The sequence below is a fragment of the Penicillium psychrosexuale genome (assembly GCF_028828465.1).
Source record: "Penicillium psychrosexuale strain IBT 29551 chromosome Unknown utg000006l, whole genome shotgun sequence".
Classification (NCBI taxonomy): Eukaryota; Fungi; Ascomycota; class Eurotiomycetes; order Eurotiales; family Aspergillaceae; genus Penicillium; species Penicillium psychrosexuale.
Window position 1 is genome coordinate 875,719 of NW_026643191.1, and position 25,668 is coordinate 901,386.

General features: G+C 48.3%; 8 protein-coding genes across 8 annotated transcripts; 4 read left to right on the forward strand and 4 right to left on the reverse strand.

Moving 5' to 3' along the window:
- Window positions 1-1,917: 1,917 nt before the first annotated feature.
- Window positions 1,918-3,698, reverse strand: N7518_010167 (uncharacterized protein; the record flags this gene model as incomplete). The annotated part of the gene is made up of 4 exons (XM_057191093.1): window positions 1,918-2,958; window positions 2,980-3,171; window positions 3,261-3,400; window positions 3,530-3,698. Coding segments are annotated over 4 exons (1,542 nt in total), but the record flags the coding sequence as incomplete, so codon positions are not given.
- Window positions 3,699-5,569: 1,871 nt separating this feature from the next.
- Window positions 5,570-7,366, reverse strand: N7518_010168 (RNA methyltransferase, TrmH family; the record flags this gene model as incomplete). Its single annotated transcript, XM_057191094.1, has 1 exon — window positions 5,570-7,366. One exon carries the CDS (start codon window positions 7,364-7,366, stop codon window positions 5,570-5,572), a length of 1,797 nt encoding a protein of 598 aa, XP_057037230.1.
- Window positions 7,367-7,808: 442 nt separating this feature from the next.
- On the forward strand, window positions 7,809-12,594 carry N7518_010169 (uncharacterized protein; the record flags this gene model as incomplete). Its single annotated transcript, XM_057191095.1, has 3 exons — window positions 7,809-8,141; window positions 8,205-11,955; window positions 12,122-12,594. 3 exons carry the CDS (start codon window positions 7,809-7,811, stop codon window positions 12,592-12,594), a joined length of 4,557 nt encoding a protein of 1,518 aa, XP_057037231.1.
- A 3,005-nt stretch (window positions 12,595-15,599) lies between these two features.
- On the forward strand, window positions 15,600-17,268 carry N7518_010170 (uncharacterized protein; the record flags this gene model as incomplete). The annotated part of the gene is made up of 3 exons (XM_057191096.1): window positions 15,600-16,019; window positions 16,076-16,145; window positions 16,202-17,268. The coding sequence occupies 3 exons, from the start codon at window positions 15,600-15,602 to the stop codon at window positions 17,266-17,268; spliced, it is 1,557 nt and encodes a 518-aa protein (XP_057037232.1).
- A 782-nt stretch (window positions 17,269-18,050) lies between these two features.
- N7518_010171 (mitochondrial 37S ribosomal protein mS35) lies at window positions 18,051-19,089 on the reverse strand (the record flags this gene model as incomplete). The annotated part of the gene is made up of 2 exons (XM_057191097.1): window positions 18,051-18,646; window positions 18,696-19,089. The coding sequence occupies 2 exons, from the start codon at window positions 19,087-19,089 to the stop codon at window positions 18,051-18,053; spliced, it is 990 nt and encodes a 329-aa protein (XP_057037233.1).
- Window positions 19,090-19,498: 409 nt separating this feature from the next.
- Window positions 19,499-20,163, forward strand: alg13 (N-acetylglucosaminyldiphosphodolichol N-acetylglucosaminyltransferase catalytic subunit ALG13; the record flags this gene model as incomplete). The annotated part of the gene is made up of 3 exons (XM_057191098.1): window positions 19,499-19,793; window positions 19,855-19,993; window positions 20,046-20,163. 3 exons carry the CDS (start codon window positions 19,499-19,501, stop codon window positions 20,161-20,163), a joined length of 552 nt encoding a protein of 183 aa, XP_057037234.1.
- Window positions 20,164-20,723: 560 nt separating this feature from the next.
- Window positions 20,724-21,971, forward strand: N7518_010173 (actin-related protein ArpA; the record flags this gene model as incomplete). Its single annotated transcript, XM_057191099.1, has 3 exons — window positions 20,724-21,491; window positions 21,542-21,856; window positions 21,909-21,971. 3 exons carry the CDS (start codon window positions 20,724-20,726, stop codon window positions 21,969-21,971), a joined length of 1,146 nt encoding a protein of 381 aa, XP_057037235.1.
- Window positions 21,972-23,641: 1,670 nt separating this feature from the next.
- Window positions 23,642-24,130, reverse strand: N7518_010174 (DUF3602 domain-containing protein; the record flags this gene model as incomplete). Its single annotated transcript, XM_057191100.1, has 1 exon — window positions 23,642-24,130. The coding sequence occupies one exon, from the start codon at window positions 24,128-24,130 to the stop codon at window positions 23,642-23,644; it is 489 nt and encodes a 162-aa protein (XP_057037236.1).
- Between the last annotated feature and the right edge of the window lie 1,538 nt (window positions 24,131-25,668).

A 25,668-nucleotide genomic window follows, 5' to 3' on the forward strand; every position in this document is an offset into this window, starting at 1 on the left:
GACTGAAATCAAACGCATTGAAAGTCTCATAGATGAGTACCGACAGCAGTGTGTTAACCTGGGCCGAATTCCAGATTGTGTCAAGCAGCAATAGACGAAACTCAATCACGTCCGCAAAGTTATCTTCTACATCTTGCCTAATTAATCATCACTGTAATGTAAGATACTGCATGTTCATTAACCCTACGAGCACAGCCTGATGATGATGGGAATTGGACCCCAAACAACGGAGCCGGCGGTCGCCCTGGCCAAGTTTCAGGCTTTGCCCTTTCCCTGATCCACAAGCCTAGGTGTCGAGTAGAGTTTTCACTGAGGTGATCAGGAGATTGAGCAATTGGCGCAAATTCGTGCGCGAGTCTAGTAGGCGTGAACCGTCGTACGTCGGTAACTTGGCAACAAAAGAACGAGATATTCGCAGAGTCCCCAAATAATCGTGTCAACTCGTCGATGATACCGCACAAGAGCATTGTCTTGCCTTTGCCAGGATCACCTCTGATCCAGAGGAGACAGTTCATCTAGTTGTCTTGCTATTGTTGAAACTCCTCGTTGTCTAGAATCCGGCAATATGAGTCTTTGTCCTCCGTTGGTGCTCTGAATACGATCTTTGCATGGAGAGCATTGGTCCTTCGCAGAGCCCGCAGGCAAGCTTGGTTCAATGATGTTTCCGATTTTACCTGGGCAGTAGGAAGGAAAGACCCGTCGTTTCGTCTTCACGCTCCTCGTTCTGTCGAAGACGCAAGCTGGATAATTTTTATCTGTTTGCTGCAAATTTTCCGTAGTAAATGCGCAATCTCGGGAATATATATTTATACACCCTCCGCGAGAAGGAATGTTGTCAGTATTGGGGTGGTGACTCCTGAGCGGCGTCGAGAGGTAGGGTATCAATCGTATGATTATTTCCAATAGATTACACAGTAGCCCATCATGTGACTTGGACTTACAATACGTTTCGAAAATTTGGAAATTGCTTCAAGCCTAACACAGACTTGCGTGTTTCAGAATTAAGTTCGGGAAAGATTCAAAGAGAGTAAAAGGACTGATTTCGAGCGCGTCTGTAGCAATAAACATATGCTGTGGTGGAAAGACTCCCAGGGCCAACATATGAGTTCCCAGTAGTTAACGGATCTCCAGGACCATCAGCTACGTTCCTGGGAATAGATGCTGCGTTCCTGGAAGTAGACTGGGATCTATGAAACCACATGCCAATCGATCGATCAATTGATTCATAGTCTGTCCCAGCCTTTTGGAAACATTCCCAGCCACACTCGGACAACAGCATGACTATCGTTTTATGGGTCTGGCTCCATGACCGTGTGTATAAAAGATAAGAATTCGTGAAGCCTCAGGCAGCAAGACTACTGGAAGACCAGGACAGTGGTTTTGAATGAGCTTGTTCTAAACCGCGAACTTGAAAGTATCCCTTGAACCCCAAGTAGACCCTCGGCCACACGATAGTGGGGAACTTGTGGTTCTCCGGAAGGCTGATTGGACACGGGATTTGGCGGTTTGAAACTGCGACCCCTCGAGCCTTCTGATTCAGATTTTCTGCCATCAAGGCTCGTTATTTATTATTGTCTCGTGTGTACATACTGAAGAAAGTAGGTAAGTTATCAAATCCAGAAAGACCGCTTCTTAATAATGTAAAAAGGGAAACATTAAATAGCCTGTTGATATTATGGACCTAGACATACTTACTACTCTTCGGTGTCGGGCGCTGTCGTTATCTCCAAAACCTATCGTATTGTACGTCTGTTCTTTTACGTCCATGAATACTGCTGTAGATAGGAAGGCTAACATTGCTATAAGGGGGTTTCTAATGCGACGAGCATATATCAAACAGAACTTATCTCCAGTTAAGAAGTTGGAAAATGGAGCACTATCACGGAAAATATTATCCGGATCCGAAGTTGATTATTCTTAAGCATAGACAAAATAGAGTACTTCAATCTGACAGAACACCTGCAAAGCCTCCCAATTAATCGGTATCAATTTCCGATCCCGTATCTTCTTTGGTGTAGTAATTCCGTTCAGTGCTGAGGCGATGAACCTCTTCTGCATGCCTGCGAAGATGCATCTCATGTAGTAGATCTTCGTCACACATATGACACCTTCGATCCTGCAAGTGCTTCTCTCGAAAGTGTCGTAGAGTCGACTTATATTCGCTATATTTCTGCGTGCGGCGATGAATGGGAAGTTCGGTGTCGCCATAACATTGAAATGTGCCTCCAACAAGCGTGGGTCAATATTTTTCATCTCGAGGTCGACGGAGGAGGCGGGAGTCTCAGTCCTTTGTCGATTCTCCGACACTGGAGACGCTTCTCTGGATGAAACGTCGCTGCAGCTAGTTTGTGATGCCTGCGGGAGATGACACAATTTGATTTTGATATCATACGAATGTTCAGTGGAAGCATGAGCCAGGAATTTGGTGATGTCGCTGAACAGCGGGACATCGCGACAGGTTTCCCAATTGCAGCTAATTCCGTTGCGCGCATGTTGCAGGTGCGTATCAATCAAGTGGCGGCGAAGAGAATCCTGTCGATCAGGAGGAAATTCATGCGGAGGAGGGTTCAATGATGATTGGCGAGATAGACCACAGCAGATGATATATATATTGGTTGGACAATTCATAGTGTCTTCCTCGAGCAGAGGCGATTCCTTTGGCGGATCAAGCAAATCATCATCTTCATCGCCAATGTTCCAATTGACTCGATTACCCCGCCTACTCGGCTCGGAAAGCCGCAATAGCGCAACCATATCCTTAGTAACCTGGGTGCGTCGAGCGAGTAGCTTGTCCTCGTCGAAGTTCTCTGCGTCGGGTCCGTAAAAGTTTTCTACCAGGCGTGCCCGCTCGGCAAAGACATATTCTGGAGTAGGCAGTTCCCAGGTTTCATCACCAGAGTCTTCATTTTCCGGAGCTTCACTAGAAGCTTCATCAGTATTGCCGAGGAGTTGCTTTATCTATTTGTCGATTTCAAGTACGGGCGCATTCTGGAAATGGTCTTTCCTAGCTGCCTCTCGCGTATCGGTTGCTAGCCTCTTTCGAAGTTTCGCTATTTCTTTATTGATATTTTCGTGCTTTTGATAGAGGTATGGAAAGGGAACTCGAGCTTTTTTGATTGAGCCAGCCAGAGATCGTATCTCTGCCCCGAGCTCTCTCTTCTCTCGTCTTAACTACAGAAGATCCGGGTTTTGGCAAATTGCACGCTTATATATATTCGAAAGCTTATACGGAGCGTGAACATCCCTTTTCCTGAGCATACTTCCAGCGAAACGTATAAGGCCCTCCTAAGATAGTCGAAGAAGAACGACATACTGGAGATCGCGTCCAATGAATTGTGATTAATAATGTTTTTCAAAGACAGCGTCGCCAGACTGACCAAGCACCCTTTGCCGCTCCTAGCTTATGAAATTCCCTAGAAGCTGCTTGTCAACATCAATCGGTAACACAAAGTTTTCTTGGCCTTAATGATGATAGCATATTCATTTTGGCGCAATAATAACTTACGATTTACTTCATTTACTATCTAACGGCGAAAGTTATAATGCCCAATATCGTCTTCAAATTTAGTGTCTCGGCCCAACTCTTTAAGGGCTTGCCGACTTGATTCATAAGTTATCGATAAAGACTTATAGAGTTCGTAGCCGTAGGGAGTACACTTAAAGCGTCGAAGAATAGGAGTGTTTAGGACTTCTGGTTTCTACCGAAAAGGAAGGGACGAAGTATACTTAGGAACTCGCAGCCTCTAAATTAGCTCTAGTATAAGTTCTGTATTAATAAAAGCCCTATTATAGAAAGCGAAGGAGACTATCTGAGCGATTGGGCAATATACCAATTGGTAGTCACCATATATAAAAAACTTGGTCCTAAAAAGAAACATAGGCGTCAGATCAATAATATATGAATTTAAGGTATAGTGGTACCCTTACCTATCGGCGCCTTCTGGCCGACCTTTGAGATTGGGAAACTCTATGATAGTATAGAGAACGTTACGTTTGCTTTAAGGATCTTTTAAATAAAAAAGCTCAATATCACGGTAGCAGACAGAATCTAGAAGGTCCTTCAATGAAATATACTTCGGAAGATCACTTTCAAACGCGTGGGCTCGTTTACGTTTACTAAGGGAGGGGTTGCTAGGTAAAGAGGTGTTTTGTAGAAGTAAGATACCAGGGCGAGTCCCAGTAATAGCAGACCATAGCTGCACTGTAGCAAACTAAATAATTATATTTCCATAACGAAAAAACCTTGAATGGACCTAGTGATAACGATAGATCACACAGAAGACATCTATATCCAGGGTATTCTTGTTCTTCGTTCGTCAGAGAATCTTACACTTGGCCGGGAAGGGACCATCTAGAAACTATGCCACCATCAGCCTCGTCTCTACAGCAGGGAAGAAATGCTCGTACTCGTCGCATCTACTTACGGACATCTTCATTGACACGGCGACGAGTAAACATTTCAAAATACTAGTAAAGGCGGCGCCAATACTTATCGTAAGACTGTAGAGTCTTCTCTCGTGATATTCTGGATATCCAGTCGAAAAAGTTCATATAGATTACTTGATCCTCCCGTAGAAGATGGTCTACATAGTCCGCCTCCGACTGAATGGAAAATCTATTCTCGTGAGTTAAACCTATCCACGGTACCTGATCCTGGAGATATCCACACTCACTTTCGCCAGTAGCGTTCGACAACAGCAATACCTAGTAAGGTCCTTGGTTTAAAGTTTGGAGGAAGCCATCTAGAACGACGGAAATGTTCCAGTCTGGCTCGAGTTTCCTCGTAAAGGATGGGATCAGTCCAGTATTGGTGCTCCTCACTCTGAGCCGACCGAACGAGTGAACCTACCATTTGGGAAAGTAAAGATGAATGACCAGGAGTGGAATCTGGTAACACGAGCAGCAAGGTTCGCGAGGTCGATTTGGGAGTCGGGAGTAACAGATGAGAAGAGAATTGAGGAACTTTGAGGACATTGATAGAGGGGGGGGGAACGAGCATCTTATAGGCGCCCAGCCAGGCAGGGCGAGGAGGGAGGGACCCTGGATGGGACTAAAGAGGGAAGCCATTTTCGGCGTCGTTTCGGTCGCAAGTGGAATCTAAGGGAATGAATGTCGAACAAGTTCCAAACATAAGAGCCGGTTGATGATGACTAAAGACGCTAGGTGGGTGCAAAATAGTGATGGTGCTGGACAGGGGGCGGTGAAGCGCTAGCTCCCCTGCAAATGTTACGGGTGGAAAGAAGGCCGTTTCTGGCGTCGAAAGCTGTCATTTTCGGCGTCGATTTCACAGGTCCCCATATTCTATGTGTAAACGGACTGTGAATTACTGGAGTCTGGAGATATATTTATTGTGAGCCAAGGAAGATAAATTACTACAGAATGCACTTGCCGCTATATGAGAAACATGCTACGATTCACGAATAGAAAACATGAGTCGGTTCCTCAAGCTGGTGTGGTTAACCCTAATTCAAAACAGACTCGAACAAAGACTCAAATCAAAAACTCCAATTATGTGCTATTGTACAAAGATGCAGTGTAAATGCTAGAATACATAGTTATTACAGTAAAATCACCACATTTTCTCCTTCTTTTCCTTCTTGACGATCTCACCGACAGTCATGGGGGTTCGCAGGAACTTCTCCATCAATAGCGCGGCGGCGACACTCACATTCAGACTGTCGATGCGGGCCGGATCCGATTCAACGCCGAGAATAGAACTTTGCCGGGCGCCGGGAATACTGATGATTGCATCTGCATGTGACTTGATATGCGAGCTCAATCCAGTAGCCTCACTGCCCATCATTATGACACTAGGCCCAGTAGTGGAGGGCAATTTGGCCCCGCTTTGATCACCATCGGCCGAGATATGATCCAAGTGCACAGAGCCAGGAAGTGGTGCATCTGCAGCGTAGAATCGCCACCCGTTTTGCTGGGATCGCTGGATAAAATCAACTTCATTGGTCACATGAAGAATAGGCATGTTTTCTGCTGCACCCGCAGAACATTTGATTGTGATAGGAGACATTGGTGCGGAGTTGCGACCAGCCAGAACGATTGCATCGACACCGAGGAAATATGATGAGCGGATGATAGCGCCCATATTACCGGTATCAACCACTCCATCCAATAGCAAGACAATTGGGTATCTATGGCGTTGTTCGGCTTCATGCGGGGACGGAGAAGGATGATGGATCTGGATACGATCATCCGTGCCATTTACCGCAGCTTCCTCCCGGGTTTGTGGTGCAAGCTCCGTCCGGAAATATTCCTCGGAGATAGATGGAACAGCCAGGAGGCCACGCACTGGTAATTTTGGTAAAGGAGATGCCTCCAGAATGCACCCATTGTGAGGTCGTCCAGCACTCATCTTGTCCATAAGCCGATCCCACCCTGCAAATGCCATTTTTACTGCAATGTTCTTTGACAATGCTAGTTTGCGGATTGTGACCTTTGCTGCACTTAGCTCTTCCTCCGTGCTCTGATAGATATAGAGCTTGTATAGTTGACGCCGACTGCAGCGCAGCGCCGCCTCTACCGCACTGGTGCCGTAAATGAACTCAGATGCTGGTGTGGTGTAGGGGATTGTATCGGGCACTTTGACGTTCTCCTTCACCCGCTCTGGCATGCTGCGCGTGACTCGGTGAGCTCTAGGTCTTGCTGGCTCTTTCTCCCGTGGTTCATCCATCGAAGGTCTTTCTCGTCCCGATTGTGCGAATGGACTGTCTTGTGTTCGCGATTGGAATCGTGATTGGAATCGAGATTGATGTTCACGAGGGAGTCCTCGGAAATCACCAGAACGAATGAACTCATCCTCGTCGAACTCAAACTTTTCTTCTTTTCGGCTTTCTCGTGGTGATTGAGAGTTCTCGTTCCATGGCGATTGTCGGCGGTTATAGTCTTTACGACCTACACCGTCTGATGTCCAGGGCTTTTTTGCTCCGTATTCTCGCTCACCTTGGCCATAGCTTCGACGAACACCGGAGTTAAATCCCGATCTCTCAGGCTTCTGTTCGCCATACTGTCGTGCTCCATATGTTCGACGATCATTGAAATTGGTTTGGTCTGATCTCTCGTATTTTTGCTGCCCGTACTGTCGGGATCCGTTAATTTGACGGTCAGCGAGATTAGATTCGCCTGATCTCTCGTATTGTCGCGCTCCGTATTTCCCCTCGTATTCTCGTTCGCGTTTAGGAAAACGAGTGTCGTTGCCGCGCCGATTATCTCTGTCTGCGGTCTGAGATCTGCGAATGCCCTCGCCAATTGCTGAATTCAATGATGCATGCCGAATCGCCAAGACCGTAGAATGCGAGGAGCTGATCACTCTAGAAAGACCATTCAAGCCCGTTCTTGAGATAGTACTGAGCATCGCGACGAAGTTCCGGTCTTTGCAGTTTCGTCCGTGCGGCTTTGGAGAACTTCGACATCGAATTGCACGATCGGTATATACCCGCTGCCGTACCTATCGTTATCGGATCCAGACGCGCAACGCGAACTTCTCGTGTATGCCACTTAATCTTCCCACTTAGTCTTCTCGACTTCGACTTTGTTTTCTTCTCTCACTCCTCTTCTTCATCCATTCATTCGTTGCGTTCTTTATCAATTTGAATTCATCTTTCCTTTGAGCATCCAGTCCACTCAAAGTTTGCTTTTTTTTTCCACATTGGGATCTGCAATCCTATCATCGATCAAATACCCATTCACTGCTTAGCTTCAGTTCACTTGACTTTTCTTTTCTCTTTGTAGGAGCCGCATGTGCGGTTCCTACGCCATCTTCATTTCCTGATTCTTGGTCCAATCGGAAAATCACCATGTCTCAATCTAGAGACAATTCTCCAGGCTCTGATGGCTCTGATGATGCTGATGCGGTGGCTGCACAATTGCTAGCACAGTTCCAGAGCGCTCCCTCTTGTACTCCTCCCACCATCCCACCTGAGGATTCTGAAAATGCCCTCCAGTCAGTGCAACAGATCACTGGAAACTCAAAAGAATCAACAATGTCTTTTGAGATCATCGTCCCAGTGGTTAACAACCCTGATGACTATGAGTATTTGCCCGGTCACTTTGAGGTTCATCGCATTCTTGCAGTTGACATGCATGAGCCAAAGCTCATTGTGAGACTCAAAAGTGGTGAAGTTCAAACTGTAAGCGAACACAAGTAATCAATCAATCTTAAGCACCGTCCAACTGACCATGACTTTCACTAGATGACCACCAAAGACTTGAAAAGCCTCAAGAACGGACGAAAGGCTTTGCGTGAATTCAATCGTGACTCACAGAGCCCTGACCCCCTCGCAATGGACCACTCCCCTATCCCACATCTCATTTACGCGGGTGGAGATGGTCCTGCGGACTATGATTCAGATATGGATTGGGGAATTGCACGAAACCGCCAACGACGCGCGCCGTTAGTCTCATACAATAATTTCTTCCGCAGTGATGATGAAGAAGATGAAGACGACTATCAAAGCCGCCGTGAAGAGATTGAGGACTCAGAAGAGTCCAGTGATGAGGATGAAGATGAAGATGATCCTCCAACCAAACGCCGCCAACGCCGCCCTCTGAGAAGAGGTGCGCAGAGGGGCCGAAAGCAACGTGATCGCGAATGGTCTGAACAGTCTTCTGCCTCTGATACAGGCAAACGAGTATCATCTCGCCTGCGACAGACCCGTCGACGTAATATGAAAGAACGCCTTGAAGACGACGAATATTCTGCGGTTGAACCTGAGCAGCCTAAGCACCAAAAGTTCTCGGGTGCGAGGGAGCAGTTCCGTGAACTACCACAGGACAATGAGTTCAGACTGTGCCACTCCCAGTCATGCACCCAATGCGGCCATGGAGATCATGACCGTGAAAAGGGGTCTTTGGTCTTCTGTCAAGGTTGTACCGTGTCATACCATCAAGGTTGTCTTGGCGATCGAACCAGCCGAAAGCACTTGGTCACCAAGGTTGACGAAGGGGATTTCATTCTTCAATGCAGTCGGTGTTTGGGGATCAAGCACCAAGAGCATGACATGAAGCCTCATTTAGGCCATTGTGCCGTGTGTAGAGACGAAGGACCCATGTCGCAGCCGTTGCGAGAGACTCTTTCTTCCCAGACTGAACAGCACTTGCGGGAAGCCAATGGTGGCATAGATCCGATTACCCCCGTGGATATGTCCAGTGTCAACAATGTCGATAATATCCTCATCAGATGCCTTGGTGGCAGCCATAGCTGCAAGCGAGCCTTCCATATTCAGCATCTACCAAACATGGCAGAGGAGGACCTTACCCACATTGATCCTGATAACTGGCAATGCGACGAATGCTCTAAATCACCTCCTGGAGCCAATCCAATCCAGGTGATCGTTGCTTGGAAACCAAGGAATCCCGAAGTCAAAGTCGTCTCGCAGTTGGTTGAAATGATCCCAGAGATCGACAAACTATATCTCGTCAAGTGGCACAAGCTGTCCTACTTCCGTGTTACCTGGGTGACTGGAGACTGGGTCTGGACCAGGATTCCTGCCAGCCAGATGAAGGCGTTCCTCAAGTCAGAAAGATCAATCAAACCGATTATGACAGTAGCTAAGGCTGTCCCCGAAGACAATCTGCGAGTGGACATTGTTTTTGATGTGGAATATCACACCGAGCCTAAATCCCAGGAGGATCGAGCAAACGCCAAGATGGTCGAGCGGGCATACGTCAAGTACAAAGGGTTGTCATACGAAGACTCAGTCTGGGAAATTCCTCCAGAACAGACTGACACAGCTCGTTGGGGGGATTTCCAGGCCGCTCTTATCGACAAAGTACGCCAAGAGAATGTCCACGTCCCGAAGCCGAAAGATCTTCAAAGCCGTCTCAGAGATGTCCGTAGAGAGAAGTTTGACCAGAGCCTTCTTCTGACTGCTCAGCCTGCGTTGGTGACCGGTGGTGAGCTCATGGATTATCAGATGGAAGGCGTGAATTGGCTGCTGTACATGTTCTTCAAGCAAAAGAACGCCATTCTTGCTGACGATATGGGCCTCGGAAAGACAATCCAGGTCATCACCCTATTCGCGGCATTGATCGATAAGCTAGACTGTTTTCCATTCTTGGTCGTTGTTCCAAATGCGACTGTGCCAAACTGGCGCCGAGAGATCAAGAGCTGGTCGCCACACATCCGGGTTGTCACCTATTATGGGAGTGCCTTCGCTCGCGAGATGGCCAGGGACCATGAGATGTTTGACGAGAATGGCACTCTATGTTGCCATGTGGTTATTGCTTCGTATGAGAGCATGGCAGACGATGGGGCTAAGCGAGTCTTGTCCAGTATCAATTGGGCTGGCTTGGTGGTTGATGAAGGTCAGCGCCTCAAGAATGACAAGACCCAGCTCTATGAGCGTCTTCGTCGCATGAAATTCGGTTTCAAGTTGCTGCTCACTGGTACACCGCTTCAAAATAATATCAGAGAGCTCTTCAACTTGGTTCAGTTCATCGACCCAACTTACAATGCGGAGGAGTTGGAGGCCAAATACGCAGGAGCCCTCGACAGGGAAGCGATTCGCGAGCTCCACGACATGATTCGGCCATGTCTCCTGCGTCGAACAAAGGCAGAGGTTCTGCCGTTCCTACCCCCGATGGTGCAAATCATCATTCCAGTTTCGATGTCTGTTGTGCAGAAGAAGCTGTACAAGTCGATCCTTCAAAAGAACCCGCAGCTTCTCAAGGCTATTTGCAAGAAGCAAGTCGGGCAGTTGAAGAAAGCAGAGCGCCATAATTTGAACAATATCCTGATGCAGCTGCGCAAATGTCTTTGTCACCCGTTCATTTATAACCGGGACATCGAAGAGCAGACCCTGGACCCTCAGCTTTCCCATCGGCGTTTGGTCGAAGCATCCGGGAAGCTTACGTTGCTGAACTTGATGTTACCGCGACTTCGAGAACGTGGACACCGCGTCCTCATCTTCAGTCAATTTTTAGAGAACCTCGACATTGTTGAAGACTTCCTCACTGGACTGGGACTCCAGTACTGTCGCCTGGATGGAAACTTATCCTCGAGGGAAAAACAGCAACAGATCGACCAGTTCAACGCGCCGGATTCCCAATTCTTTGCCTTTTTGCTTTCGACGCGGTCCGGTGGTGTCGGAATTAACCTCGCCACTGCCGATACGGTCATCATCATGGATCCGGATTTCAACCCAAAACAAGACATGCAGGCTCTGTCGCGTGCTCATCGAATCGGGCAAAAGAATACAGTCCTTGTTTTCCACCTGGTAGTGCGCGCGTCAGTGGAGGAAAAAATCATGCAGAAAGGTAAAACCAAGATGGCACTCGATCACGTACTTATCGATCGCATCGAGGCCGATGAAGATAAAGAAGACTTAGAGTCCATCCTCAAGCATGGTGCGGAGGCACTGTTCAATGACGATGACTCGGCAGACATTACTTACGATGTGGACTCCATTGACAAGCTGTTGGACCGTAGCCAGGCTGAGCAGGTCAAGCAAATTGCCAGCGAGGGAAGTTCGGACCAGAATGAGCAGGCGCAGTTCAATTTCGCCCGGGTGTGGCAAAAGGATCGAGGTAGCCTTGAAGAAGTGACTGAGACTGAGGACACGCCTGTGGATGTTACAGCGTGGGAGAAGATTCTGCAGGAGCGTGAACGTGAAGCGCAGGAGGAAGCTAACCGTCAAGCTGAAGGTCTTGGGCGCGGTAAAAGAAAGCGCGGCACACCCCGCTACAATACCAATATTGTTATCGAAGGAGTTGACGACGATGAGAATCTTAGCCCCCGAAAGCCGCCTAGCAAGATGCGAAAGCGTGCAGCTGACAATGACGATGAGTTCCAGCAGCCAGAGGATGATGGTGATGAGACTGAGTTCGAGTCCGATCACGGCGCTGACCCAATGGACCTTGCATATGACGGCGACAGGACTGAGGCACAAATGGGCACTACAAATGTTGTCACACCTGGTCTTCGTGTCGGTGCAGGACAGCAAGGTGAGATCTAATCCATATTCCATGCGTATCCTAGTTATTGCTTTTCTTTTTCTTTTTCTTTTTCTTTTTCTTTTTTCTTTTTTCTTTTTCTTTTTCTTTTTTAATACCCTATCATTTCGTATTGCGTTTGTAAAGACACAGTTCGTTAACTGTACATGATTCTCAGTCGCACGCGCGTTCCGCCGTGTTAATTCCCCGCCCCCAGTGACCTACCACCTTGATATCCGTCCTTGTGTGGCGTGCAAACAACGCCACATCCCTGGGCAGTGCCCACTCCGTTCGGCTGGTGTCGAGTTCTGTGGCCTCTGTGGCCTGGCGCACTGGGGTGGCCGCCGGATCTGCCCCCACCTGCAGTCACGGGTGCAGGTCAGCCGTATGCTGGATACGCTGGAAGAGAGCCCGGAGGACCCGGCCCTCATCTTTGAGGCGAAAAAATACCTTCGGGGTGTTCTCAAATCAATGGGGCAGACCGCCCGGAGGAAGGCTTCGTCTGCCACTCAGGCGGAGTCTCGGATTTTCACCTCGCCCTCAGTTAGTGGGGTGAGCCGTGCCCCTACCGGTTTAACGGGGGCAAGTGCTGGGTCGAAAGACTCAAGAATTTCTACTGCCACGGCCGGCCCCAGTAGGGGCGTCTTTTGATCACTTTGTGATTACCGTCAGAGATGAGCTGCGGCTCCCCTCTTTCTTTCTTTGATTTTTGTTTTGTTTTGTTTTGTTTGTGTACTTGCATTGGGAGAGTTTGGTATATCTCCCAAAAAAGGGGGGTTGTTCTGGGCGTTATGAGCGAAAGATACCCAGCTTTGTTTTGATAAATTGAGAGAATCAATATGAAGTTGTATGATTATAATATTGCATGTTGTACTCCGTAGAACAACTAGGTCCACTCTGATATGCAATGGTATCGCAGGAAAGTAGAGAGATCGATGTTTTTAGTTCTTTGCATCCATTTCTTTTGTTTCTATGGACCTTTGAGCAAATACCTTACTAGTGCAGTGGGGGTTTCTAGAGCAGGATGACTAAGCGGCTATGTGACATAAAAGCACTCCCGAGGCATAGATAGCAACGCAGACACCTTTCCACTTCCATTCTCAGTAGTCACCCCATGGTGTTCTCCTCTCTAGAACCCTACTACTCCCAGTGACGATTCTGCTCTCACACCTGTTTAACAGGCAGGGCTGTCGGTGCCCCTATCCTAGGGTCCCCTCTTTACTAGACAGGATATTTATCTATATCAATGACGACTAGAAAGCAATCCAAATCAGGCAAACATTTGAATCTCACCATGTAAGCCATGGGGATTGTTAGTGGTGACATGCAAAATCTTTAAATAAACAAAGAGGTGCATACGGACATCCTTCTTCATCACAGAATGGTGGAAATTCGCCGTCGGCCCATTTGGCTGGATCTTGGGACTAATGGCATATCAGCATCCTAGTAAGATGGTTCTTGTTTGAAATCAGTAGCAGTGGAGGTATGGAAGGGGGATGTGTGGGTGACTCAAAGCGCAGTCTCGTCCCCTACACATGTTCCGAGATCCCTTGACACAAAATCAAAAGGCCAGCTCTCCTGTGTGTGTTTCAGGCAATGGGGAAAGCAACTAGGGCCTGTCAAAAGGCTACTGAATTGTCATATTATCCATGGGAATTCTTCCTGCTGTGACCAGTGTGTCTAGCAGTATTCCGCATTTTTTCTAATAAGAATACACTGGTCTCAACAACTAAAACCCAGCGAACTTGGTGCTAGCTCCATCTAATCTAACAAGAGACCTGCTGCAACTGAAGCATGAGCTGAACAATGACTTGGATGTGGGTGAGGTCGTCGAAGAAAAGAAACGGATCAACAGCAGAAGAACACGGGAAGAATCAGGTTGAGAAATCGAGAATACCGGCAGAATAACGCAGAGCGACTCAGCTCGAGATCCCGATAATAGCGACAGAAAAACGCCGACAGAATCAAGTCACGAAAGCGAGAATGCTACCAGAAGAACGCTTCGATACACAATCAAAATAACGCGGGGGAAATCCAGTCAAGATGATAATGGAGACATGGAATGAAAGGAAGTCTGCCGATGCAGGAATTAGACACCTAGTTCAAGCAAGAGGACCGGCTGTCAAGTCCCTGGGATGGGTTGTAGAAGTGGAGCATACCATGGCCAAGGTCATCCACTAGGATAGCTTTGGCAGAATCGCAGTTGATGCCTTTTTTCGTTTCATTTGTTTTGTTTCTCTAAAAGAGTTTATTTGGCTTGGAATCTTACCCTAGATTTGGTGGATTTTCAACGTTCGGAGATTTTATTCTGCAGCCAATGATGTTGGCTTCGGACAATTTAGGTTAAGCTAAGCCACCCGTACCCGAGCCGCATTGTCTATTGTGACAACATGCGACATGACGGGAAAGAAGAACAGCAATAGATGATATTCGTTATTGGATTTTTTTAGCTCATGATCAATTTGGACTTCGTGCATCTGAATGTGTTCATCAAACTAGGCTACTTGCAGGTTGGATGGGTTGTGGTGGTTGTGGTGACCGCCCGAAAGCACTTTGTCCTATTTCAAGCAAGCAATACAAGTTTTCCTTAATGTGAAAAAGAATGCCTAGTAGTTTTTCTAAGATATTGAAAGCAAGATGTATAGTTCCAAGGTAATAAATATAGTTGGCATAAGGTGGAAAAGGACACTATGATAAGTCGTACCGGGTCGAAGAAGTATATTCAGGAGAGAACATCACTCACACAGACCTAGACGAACCAAGAGACTAAATCATTGTGTCATTCTCATAGAGTAAGACTTCAATCTTTGTTTGTATTAGTATATTCTTTTTGTCCCACCCTCTACCCGTAGAAACAATACAAAGGACATGAGTATTGGTGGAGCCTTAAGCATATGTAGCATTGATATAAGCACATTGAAGGCAAGGAACATGCCGAAGCAGCATGGAAGGTCAGATTTAGAATTGGACTACGCATGTTCTGCAGGTAGCCGGCCAACCTTGCCAAGACACACGTCCACGATGCCTTTACGCGCCAAATGTATTAGTCGCCGAACGATACACAGCTTATTCGTGCCTTTAATCGGTCTATTCCTACACTATTCTAGATTTATCTGCTCTTTGATATGCATAGAATGATGTTTGCATGCCACTTGCAACATGGTACCCTCATTTCCCGGTCTGATGGACCAGGGTGTCTTTGTCATGGCGACCTTATTGTGAGCTTAAACACAGATAGATCCCATTGTGTATTCAGTATATCCAATGTATCTAGAATAGTACAGTTCATTGGGTAGATCTAATTCATACATCTCTTTGATATGTAGATAGTTAGCGCAAGGCAGGCTTCATGAGCTAGGGCTCTCCAATATATGAGATTGTGTTTTCCCGAATCTCAGTTTCCCATCCCATCTTCCCATTTTGCTATTGTCTTGTTTGTCAACTTTAGGGCTATCACCCTGTCACCTGTCACCTGTCACCTGCCCCTTCAGTCGCTTGTCACCTCCCCCCCTTCTCGCACAAACACTTCTTCCCACCTATTTTCTTCATCCCTCTTACCTCTTCCTTTCTGTACCATACAGACCATTCTTACTGCACAATCCTATCCACCCCAGTCTCTCATCTTTATTCTTGAGCAAGATTTGCCTTTTGTCAAGATGGCGGCTCCTGGTCGTCCTCAATTTTTCTGTACCCGTCCTGATGGGTCCTTGACTCCTCTGGTAGCAGTTGATGAGCTACCCACTAACGTCACCATCCATGGTGCCCCTCGTATCATCACTGCTGGGGAGACCCAGGGTATGACCAGCTGTGGCCTGGCTGCCCAACGTCCCGAACCTTGGTCTGTCGAGGGACTTCCCAAGTCCTCTGAGGCTCAGGCAGGTCTGCCTGATATGCACAGCCTCTTGCTGCAGCTTATCACCGATAAGAATGTACCTGAGGACATGCAGGCATCTGCCAAAGCCATTCTCTTCGAGGGAATCGACAACGGACGTGTCGGTCAAGGCACTCCTTCCAACGGACTTTCTCCAATGGCGCCGATATTCCAGGCAAAGAACAACCACGTCGGCAACAAGCATGTATGGCCAAGTGTCCCTGGCATGTCATGGTCTATGATTTAACCCTTTCAACATAGGCTCCAACTTCCAAGAAGGAATACTGCTCGTACTGGATTCGCCATGGTGAATGCGATTACTCCCAGCAAGGCAAGTTGACCACATGACGGAGACCCTATGAGGCCTTGACTGACCCCATGTCGCAGGTTGCTTGTACAAGCATGAAATGCCCAATGAGCAGGAGTTGGTTGAGAAACTTGGGCTGCGTGATATTCCCCGCTGGTACCGCGAGAAGTTCAACGTAACCAGCCTTTTGCACCCAAATCGTAATCGCCCCCAGCTGACCATTGCGGATCAGCAACCCCCCATGCGGGCCCTGCCGTCCTCGGCTTCGCCTACCGACGAGACCAACGCCGACAAGGCGTCCAATGTCCGTGCAACCCCGAAGTTGAGCAAGTCTGCCGAGTTCACCAAGTCCCCTCCCCGTGGACCATCCAACCGTGGAGGTCACAACGGATTTGGTAACCGCGGTGGCCGAAACGGGGCTCCCAATGGACATCATGTCAGCAACTGGAAAGGTTCCCACCGTGGTGGTCGTAACCGAAACATGGGCTCCACTCGTCACGGTATGATGAGCGAGCGTGACAGTGATCGCAGCGGCGAGTGTTCCCCCCGTGCCTCAGCTGTCGCCCGTTATGATGCTCAGGCATTTGGCCGCGATCAAGTTCGCACCCCTATCCCCGCGCTGCGCAGCATGATCACTATCGATACCGACCAACGTCCCAACGAATGTCTTTTGGATGACGGTAACTTTCAAACCCGGAACCTCTACCGGAATATCAATAGCCTGACCGAGTGTGATGAAGATACCTTCGAAGACGCCCTGAACAAGCCGATTGAGCCCAACCACCGTGTCCAGTCCTCTCACGTGTACCAGCACGACTCGAACACTTCTTCCGATGGTGGTGTCATGCTCCCCAAGGACCATGCCGCGTGGGATTCGAACTTCGGTTCATTCGCTCATGTTGATATCCCTGCTCGCAAGCAGTCGGAGTCGAACAGCTCTCGTGCCACCGTCCAGAGGGATTACGGATCTTCCACTCCTCGCATTGGAGACCTTCAGCTCAATGACAATGTGCCCCTGAGCTCGAATGACACCCGTGTCACCTGGGGTCCCATTGGAGGTCCCATTCTCAAGCGTACCAGCCCTCCTCTCGAGAACATCTCGCACATGTTTGGACCTTACTCCAACACTCTCCGCCGCAGCAACTAATTGGATCGTTTGAAACAATTCAGTCAGGCATGCTTGGCCCGGAGTGGTACTCATGATTTCATGATGCCGCTCACTGATTGTTTCTTCAGGCGTATGAGATCTGGTGCTTGGATGTTGTTTCCTTTCGATGTCGATCTACCGGATAATTATGCCATATCATACCACAGGCTATACCCAAGCAAATGGAATAGTCATGACGACAATCCTCATGGTGGAGAGGCAGTTGTGGTCAATTTTTTCGTTTCTTTATTTTCTTTATTTGATTTTTATTGTTTTTTTGCGTGGCACCGTTCAAGCGTTTCAAGCGTTCAAAATATGGAAAAAAAATGTGCCCATATGGAGTTGTGATTTTCGCGTGTGTTGTTTTTATTCTTATTTACCTGGAACCGCAGCGGGGCCTTGTTCCATCTATCATGGACAGGATGTTGTTGTTTTACAGAGGAACTGGAGTTGATGACGAGGTTGCAGTTGGTCTTGCTGACTCCCTTGGTCTTGGCAGATAGATAGCTATCACCAGTTATCAATGCAATGTTTTGTTGCCTTCGGTTCTCTAGTAGTTTCTACATAGTTGCGAGTATTGAAGTAGAGGTCTAATTTATACTCGCTGGTAAGTCGAGAGGCAAACTACAAATGGAACAACAGCGAGCCGCCAATGCATGGAGTAAAATGACTATAGTACATTCGAAAGAAAAATGCCAAAAATCCTGAAATATGCGCCCGCGCCTCGCAAATGTTTGACAACAGCTTCTCAAACACACCCAATATACAGTTGGCGACATCTATTACCGGCGAGCCACCTTTTTCCGAGCGCCAACCTTGACAGCAACGCGCTCCCGCTCGTCAGCGGCCTTGACCTGGAGAGCAGGGTTGAGTGAAGGCAGAGTCTTGATAGCCTCGGAGACAACCGAACTACCGTCCACAAGGGCAGCTCGCTCCTCCTCGGCAACTAGACGCTCCTTGCGCCGCGCAGCCAGCTGACTCCGACGGGTCTCGGTCATGTTCCAGGATTCGGGGAATTGCAGCTTGGTCTTGGGCTTGTGGTGGCGGAGGTCGAGCGGGACATCGGCGAAGGAGTCGCCTTCCTTGGCCTCCTTGATCATCGAGTTAACGAGATCTGCCAGGTAGCGCTTGTTCTGGGCGCGCGAGCCAAACTTCTCGCTCGACATGCGGATGATATCGGTCTGCGGGTTGTAGCGCGGACCGGCCAGCTTGAGGAGTGTTTGGCGCTGGGCTTCGGTGAGATACTTGGGGGACAAATCTTGGGAGGTAAGCTCCACAACGACCTTCGGCTCTGCTGGGTGCTGTTCACCCATGTAGGTAGTGTAGCGGAAGCGCAGGATGTGGGTGGAGGGAGGCAGGGTGAATGGTTTGGCGAGCTCTAGTTCAACGTTAGTGGAAAGACTAGTCCGATGAGCAATTGATCTTACTGCTCAGCATTGGCATGTCCCATGCGGTAATGCGGGCATATTCTCTCATTTCACGGTGCAATTCCATCTCTGCATGTGCTAGGGACGTGATTTCGTCGTCATTGATTTCCTCATCTCCATCTTCGAGTGTGTTCACCAACTCGTCGGGCTCGTCTTCAGCCCAGAAACCAGCCCGACGGGGCCGAGGCTCTTCGAATCGGAGATCCTCTTCCTTATCAATCCTTAGCATGCTCTGCTCGATTTCCTCAAAGGCCGCGGCGCGCTTCCTGGGGTCGTTGAATTCGGCAACCATGCGGATGTTCTGTTCGTCGAATGCCGCGCGCTCCTCGGGAGACATCATATCGTACATTGAGCGCTGCTCCTTGGGAAGGAGATCGACTGAGTACTCAGGCATTGGGGGAAATCCTCCGGTCTGAGTTCCTTCGGCGGAGGAGGAATCACGGGGTCATCCTGGACGCGATTGAGCGGCGAGGCGGAGAAGTACCGAGCAGAGGGGGCCATGAGGCCCCTCCGAGCCAGATGCCCGACCGGGCGAGTCAGTAACCGAGCTGCTGAAGCCATTGTTGAGGGTATAGCGTGGGTAGGGGCAGGATCTCAATCACGATGTTTTCCGCTTCCACTTTTGCGAGGTTCACCGCCGTGCGCTATTCCATATTAGGACTAGTGTGGTTTGTTCTCACGTGATAACATGGTATATGCTGATCTTTGGATTGGACAATTCCCTTATATCGAGATGATATTGACTACGAGAGAACTTTTCAAGACTGATTCTCTGTTCACTTCGATCTAATAACATTGCAACTATGAAGCTATGTTTTGTGACTGTGGGGGCCACGGCTTCCTTTCAGAAACTACTTGAACAAATACTTAATTCACAATTTCTCGAGATCCTAGCCAAACACGGCTACACCCATCTTCTTGTTCAGTACGGTAAAGATGGCCAGCAAATTTTCCAAAACTTCGTCGATAGTGACCAGCCCGACCACGGTATCACCCTAGGGGGCTTCGACTTCCAGCCGAGCATCGATGCCCAAATGATGATGACGGTGGAAAGAGAGGCTCTGGACCAAAAGCGCGGCTTGATCATTTGTCACGCTGGTATGAACATCAATATTTGCCTGTCCAATATGGATGTCCTGATCCACTTACCATCTCACAGGAACTGGGACTATTCTGGCAGGACTTCGCTTGGGGGTGCCCTTGATTGTGGTCCCCAATCCAGACCTTGCCGATAATCATCAACAGGAACTAGCCGATGAGCTGGAGGAAGGGAACTACGTGATTAGTAGTTCGGTCGAGTAAATAACCTATCCTCCTTTGTCTTGGCCAGTTTGGCTAACCTCTGACCAGGGATGTGAGCAGTGCGGTTAGCAGAGCAGAGACTCAGAAAGCCGAAGTATTGTCTATGACACCTGGAAATACAACTCTTGCGGAAAGTATGTCTGATGATTTGTGCTTTTTGGACTAAAGGAATCTCTGGTGGCCTCTTTCCGCCAATACTTTCTGTTGCCTGAATGGGCTTGAGCGCTGCCTTTATCACGAATTACGACACTGCATGAAAACAAAATGGGCATCGATCAAGCAATTGGTCCGAGTTGGTATGGTCTATTGAGTTGAGAGTGAGACCTCATAATATACACGAAGAGAATCAATTACTTCTCGACCCATAAACCACTACCGATTAGCTTTTAGTACAAATATCGGCACATGTGTATTATCGCACTATATATCGTACTATAATCAGTAAAATATATAATAACTGTAACTCGAATTATCGTTGAAGTCCAATTCACCAGGCGCGGACTAGTGGCCCAAGCTCCTTGTTGACAATTCCCGATTTGCGGATTTGCGGTTTCGTGTCCACTCCTGAATCGACAACATCAACGCCCAGCCACTGAAACATTATATGCGCCTTCAATCAACATCCACTCCGTTGATCCTCCGAGTCGCCCATTCTAGGCCGAGAGGCCGTCTATACCCGCGCGTGTCCTTGCCCGACCTCACCTCCCATCCCCAACACTCCCCGCAATGGCTGAGGCAACTCTCCACAACGTGCCGATTGTCATCGACAACGGCAGTGGCACAATCCGAGCAGGCTTCGCCGGTGAGGAAATTCCATCATGTTATTTCCCGTCATTCGTCGGCCGGCCCAAGCACCCACGGGTGATGGCCGGCGGCCTGGAAGGAGACTCGTTCATCGGGTCCCGTGCACAAGAACTCCGCGGACTGTTGAAGATCAGGTATCCTCTGGAACACGGCATTGTCACGAATTGGGAAGATATGGAATCGATTTGGCACTACGTCTACGAAAACGAGCTCAAGACCCTCCCCGAAGAACACCCCGTCCTGCTCACCGAGCCGCCGCTGAATCCACGCGCCAACCGTGATATCGCAGCCCAGCTTATGTTTGAGGCTTTTAACGTGCCGGCCCTGTACATGTCTATCCAGGCTGTGTTGTCGCTGTATGCGTCTGGCCGGACCACGGGTGTGGTTTTGGATTCTGGTGACGGTGTTTCCCACGCGGTGCCTGTTTTCGAGGGTTTCGCTATTCCGAACAGTATTCGCAGAATTGATGTTGCTGGTCGTGATGTTACGGAACAGATGCAGTTGCTGCTGCGGAAGGCTGGACATGTGCTGCACACTAGCGCTGAGAAGGAGGTGGTACGGATGATTAAGGAGAAGGTCTGTTATGTGTCGCTGGATCCGAAGCGGGAAGAGAAGGAGTGGATGAACAGCTACCACAAATCGGATGCTAAAGCGATGGACTATGTTCTTCCGGATGGTCACAAGATCAAGGTATGTCTACGGAACCGTTCGTCCTGGGTTATGCTAATGGACTTGTCTAGATCGGCCAAGAACGTTACCGTGCGCCTGAAATCCTCTTCGATCCCGAGCTCATCGGCCTCGAGTATCCCGGTGTGCATCAGATCGTGCAGGACGCCATCACTCGCACAGATCTCGACCTGCGAAAATCGCTATACCTCAATATTGTGCTTTCTGGGGGTTCAACACTGTGCAAGAACTTCCCTGATCGGTTGATGCGCGAGATCAAAAAACTAGCCGTCGAGGACATGAAGATCCGCATTTCCGCGCCTGCCGAGCGGAAGTACACCACGTGGATTGGTGGTAGCATTCTTGCCGGGCTGAGCACGTTTAGAAAGGTATGTTAATCCCTCAAGTCTACTTCATCATTGCTGACTAAATACTGTCTAGATGTGGGTAAGCGCAGACGAATGGCACGAGGATCCCGAGGTGATCCACAAGCGATTTACATAAAGGCCTCGTCGCTGACGACAGTCTTTGATATCATGGTGGCCTTCTACCGAGTCACTCCGGATCACATCACTGCCTCCACCGCGATCCTAGGCACCATCTCCCATTTCATAACAAACAACACAAGAAACAGATCTTGTCACTGGTCGATCATCATGCAATTGGCAGTGCATAAGAAGTGATCGACCAACATCACAATCCGAGTCGTATCCTGACTCTTGATACCCCAGCTTCGATTTTCTTCCAGCTCATGTCGTCTGGCATTGGCTCTGACTTTGCAAATACAGTCTCTGCGTCTTGGGGATGGTTCTACTCTAGACATAATTTACTCGGACATACTACAGTTCTCGTCATGGATTTCATCTGCGTAGATTGATTAGATCCGGTAGATATATTTGCACTCTACTTGGAATATTTAGTGCAGCGGTGGCAGTCGTCTTATGAATTCTACCTCTGACGATGGGTAAATAATGCCGATGTTCATTCTCCAATTCTCCTATTCCCCTATTCATAGTTATGACTCAACGACATGTAGTCATAGTCTCATAGATTGGTAACCAACCAAGTACCCGAAGTACCCGGATGGAAATCATGAGTAAGCCAAGGAGGCAATTTCTATTTTAAACAAAAGGATCTTATTCTATTAACAGTTGCACGTCTTAATAGAGAACAAATACACAGGCAACTATGAAAAAGAACATGCATGTCGCCACGTACCAAAACAGCGGTGGAATCCAACCAAAACAGAAACCGAAAGCGAAATCCACATCAACCGAATAATAAGAACAAAGAGAATGGAATATTCTGGACCGTAGATCCCAAATAATAGTTTTGACGCTGTACCTACAGACAGACACCTGTGGATATCCCAAAACATCATGTCCGGCTGTCATCGCCTAGCAGCGGGTACGACATTACGACCTGACGTGCGAGTATATTCGCCATAGGTGGAACCGCACCCGGCAACACCACAACAAGCACGTCTTGAAGTACGGAATCTACGGCTACAATGATGTAATTGGAGATATTTTTGTTTTTTGGAGACATGTAATCCAGCCAGGGAAGACAAGAACCCCAAGCATGTATTTTGTATTTGATTGTTTAGACCCATGGCTAGGAAGTAGTAGCCCTCGGAATGGCGCAATATGGGGGGGGAATATGGTTGTGAAAGCAGCAAAGAAATACAGGAAATTGCGATACAACAGAGTAAGATGGGATAATGGGAAATGGGAAAATGAAAACGGAACTCCGGAATGATGCAACCAGACAATTGCTGTTCGATGGCGCGATCTTGGGTATGTTGAATTTGAGACTACTCCGTAGAAGAATAGGACCCGGTTTCCAGAACCTGGCGTTGATGCAGGGTGGTTTGGCTCTAGGCGCAAATGAACCACAAAGAACAAAGAAAACGCCGGTTTGCCCATGGTTGAGAGTGAAGAGGTTGGAGTTTCATGCCGAAACAAAGAGATGGTGAGGGAATTCGATTCGGGGTATTTCCACAGACAGCAGAAAGAAACATGACATGTAGTGTAGAGGGTATTGTCATCCTCGATGTTTCAATCCGGTCCGGTGGAAACCCATATTAGAAATGAGAATGAGAATGTCAAAGAGAAAAGGCAAAGAACTTTTTTTTGTCGTTATGTCGTTGATGTAGAATGTAGAAAAGATATGCTCTAGGCAGTACCCTTCAGCTTGCCCCAGCCCTTCTCGAGACCACGACGGGCCATGTCACGGGCCCGATCTGCCACGGAGCCAGTGCTGGAGTTGGTAGCGGTACTGCCAGCCGAGTACTTGCGAGTCAGAATAGAATTGCTGCAGTCGTCGCGGAAGATGGTGTTGCCGGCACCGCCACGGCCGACGTGGTAGACGGGGGCAGCCTGGCGCAGGTCACGCTCGAGCTCTTCGTCGAAGCTGAAGATGGCACGCTCGCTGCTGCTGTGGATGTTGCCAGCACCGCCACGGCCGGAGACGAAGCTGGTTGGCAGGCGGGAGTCGAGACGGGCGAGAGAGGCTGGTCCGCTGGCGCTGCGCGAGTCGGTGGTCTTGGTGTTCTTGAGGTTGACGACGTTTCCACATCCGCCACGGCCGGTGTAGACTGCTGGGCGACCGGCGTGGGGGACAGAAGGGTGTGGCTCAACGACGCGGTAATTTGAAGAAGGCATGTCGATTTGATGTATGGTGGTGGGAGAATTAGAAGTAGATGTAGATGTGATGTGATGTAGATGTAGATGTAGATGTAGATGTAGATGTATAAACAGTCTATGCTGTGAAGGGTATTGAAACTTCCATGAAGGATTTGCAGAATGTGTGGATATGGCTAACAAACCGCGGGGCCCTGATGTTATATAGTCCCAGGGCCCTTTTTTGACATTTTCACGTTTTTGGAGTCATTTCCAGATCCAGGCACGACATCCAGTCACAAGGCCGTGTGGGGGCTTTTTGTTTTTTTCTCTTTTTCTTTTTGAATTTTGAATTTTCATTTTGAATTTTCATTTATCCCTTTCCTTCGTCGTCATCAGCTTAAACCAGCCAGGGATATTTCCCCTTTAGACCCCCCTGTGATCTGGTCCCAGAATATGATTGGCTGCTAGTCTCCCCCAGACACCCTAACTCTGGCTGCTTTACCCAGCTGTCCTCTGGGCAACCCAGTCATCTGACTGGGGCTGCTCCACCAATGGTGAGTGGCAAGACGTAACAAAAACTGGCTGGACAGCCAATCAGCATTTCCATTACCCCCAGGAAATGCAGAAAACCTCTCATTTCAGGATCACCGAGTGTCCAGATCCTATTGCTTTCCAATGTCGAGCTCACGTTATTCTGGAAATCACACCGCAACAGATGGGCCATTTCACGATCACGTCAGGTGTTGCGCCATTTGGGCATCAGATACAACTGTATACATTCAACATTGCATTCGTTTATAATTGTATACATTGTATAGTATGGAGGATTGTAGTAGCTAGTAGAAGTAGCTGGTTGAAACTGAATATTACCAATACTCACGATGTAATATAAAATACATACCAAGAGAAAAGGTATTTTTCTGCTCCAGCAATTGCATCATTTACCAGCCCGTGTCCACTTTCTATTTCAGAACATCAGGGGCTTTGTGCAACACATTTATTATTTCTGCATGCATGCCCAGCTGATGGTTGTACAGGGTATATAACGCAAGTTGATATATGTATACTGCATATACTCCGTATACTACTAGGAGTTAACTATAACTACAATATAGTTATTAACTATAGTTAAAGATGAATACTTATGTTGCCGATGAAGAATTATGCTAAATTTCCCATCTATTGTAGATCGCCTGTACGATGACTCCATCGCGCTGGCAAATTTGCGGGATATTCTCCCTTGGCCCCGTAGATCCAAGTCTAGTCGGCTAGGCTTGCACGGTACCTGCCCAGGAGGTGTCTTCAATAATTGACTCACCGTAAGTACCGAGTACCCTGTGCACTGCACACGCACTGTGCACGTAAGAATAGTGTCAGGCCAACCCCTCGGCAGTCGTCCAGCTGAGCCGAGGAATCCGAGACAGAAAAGGGAAAGTGCCGTTCCCCAGACAGAATCAAAATGACGTTGAAAAAGAAAAAGAAAAAGAAAACTCTTTCCTCCGACATGATTGGCTGAATTATCCGAGCGGCCAAGGAACCAAATCGCCGCCCTTCCAAGATTCGATGTCTGTGCGTTT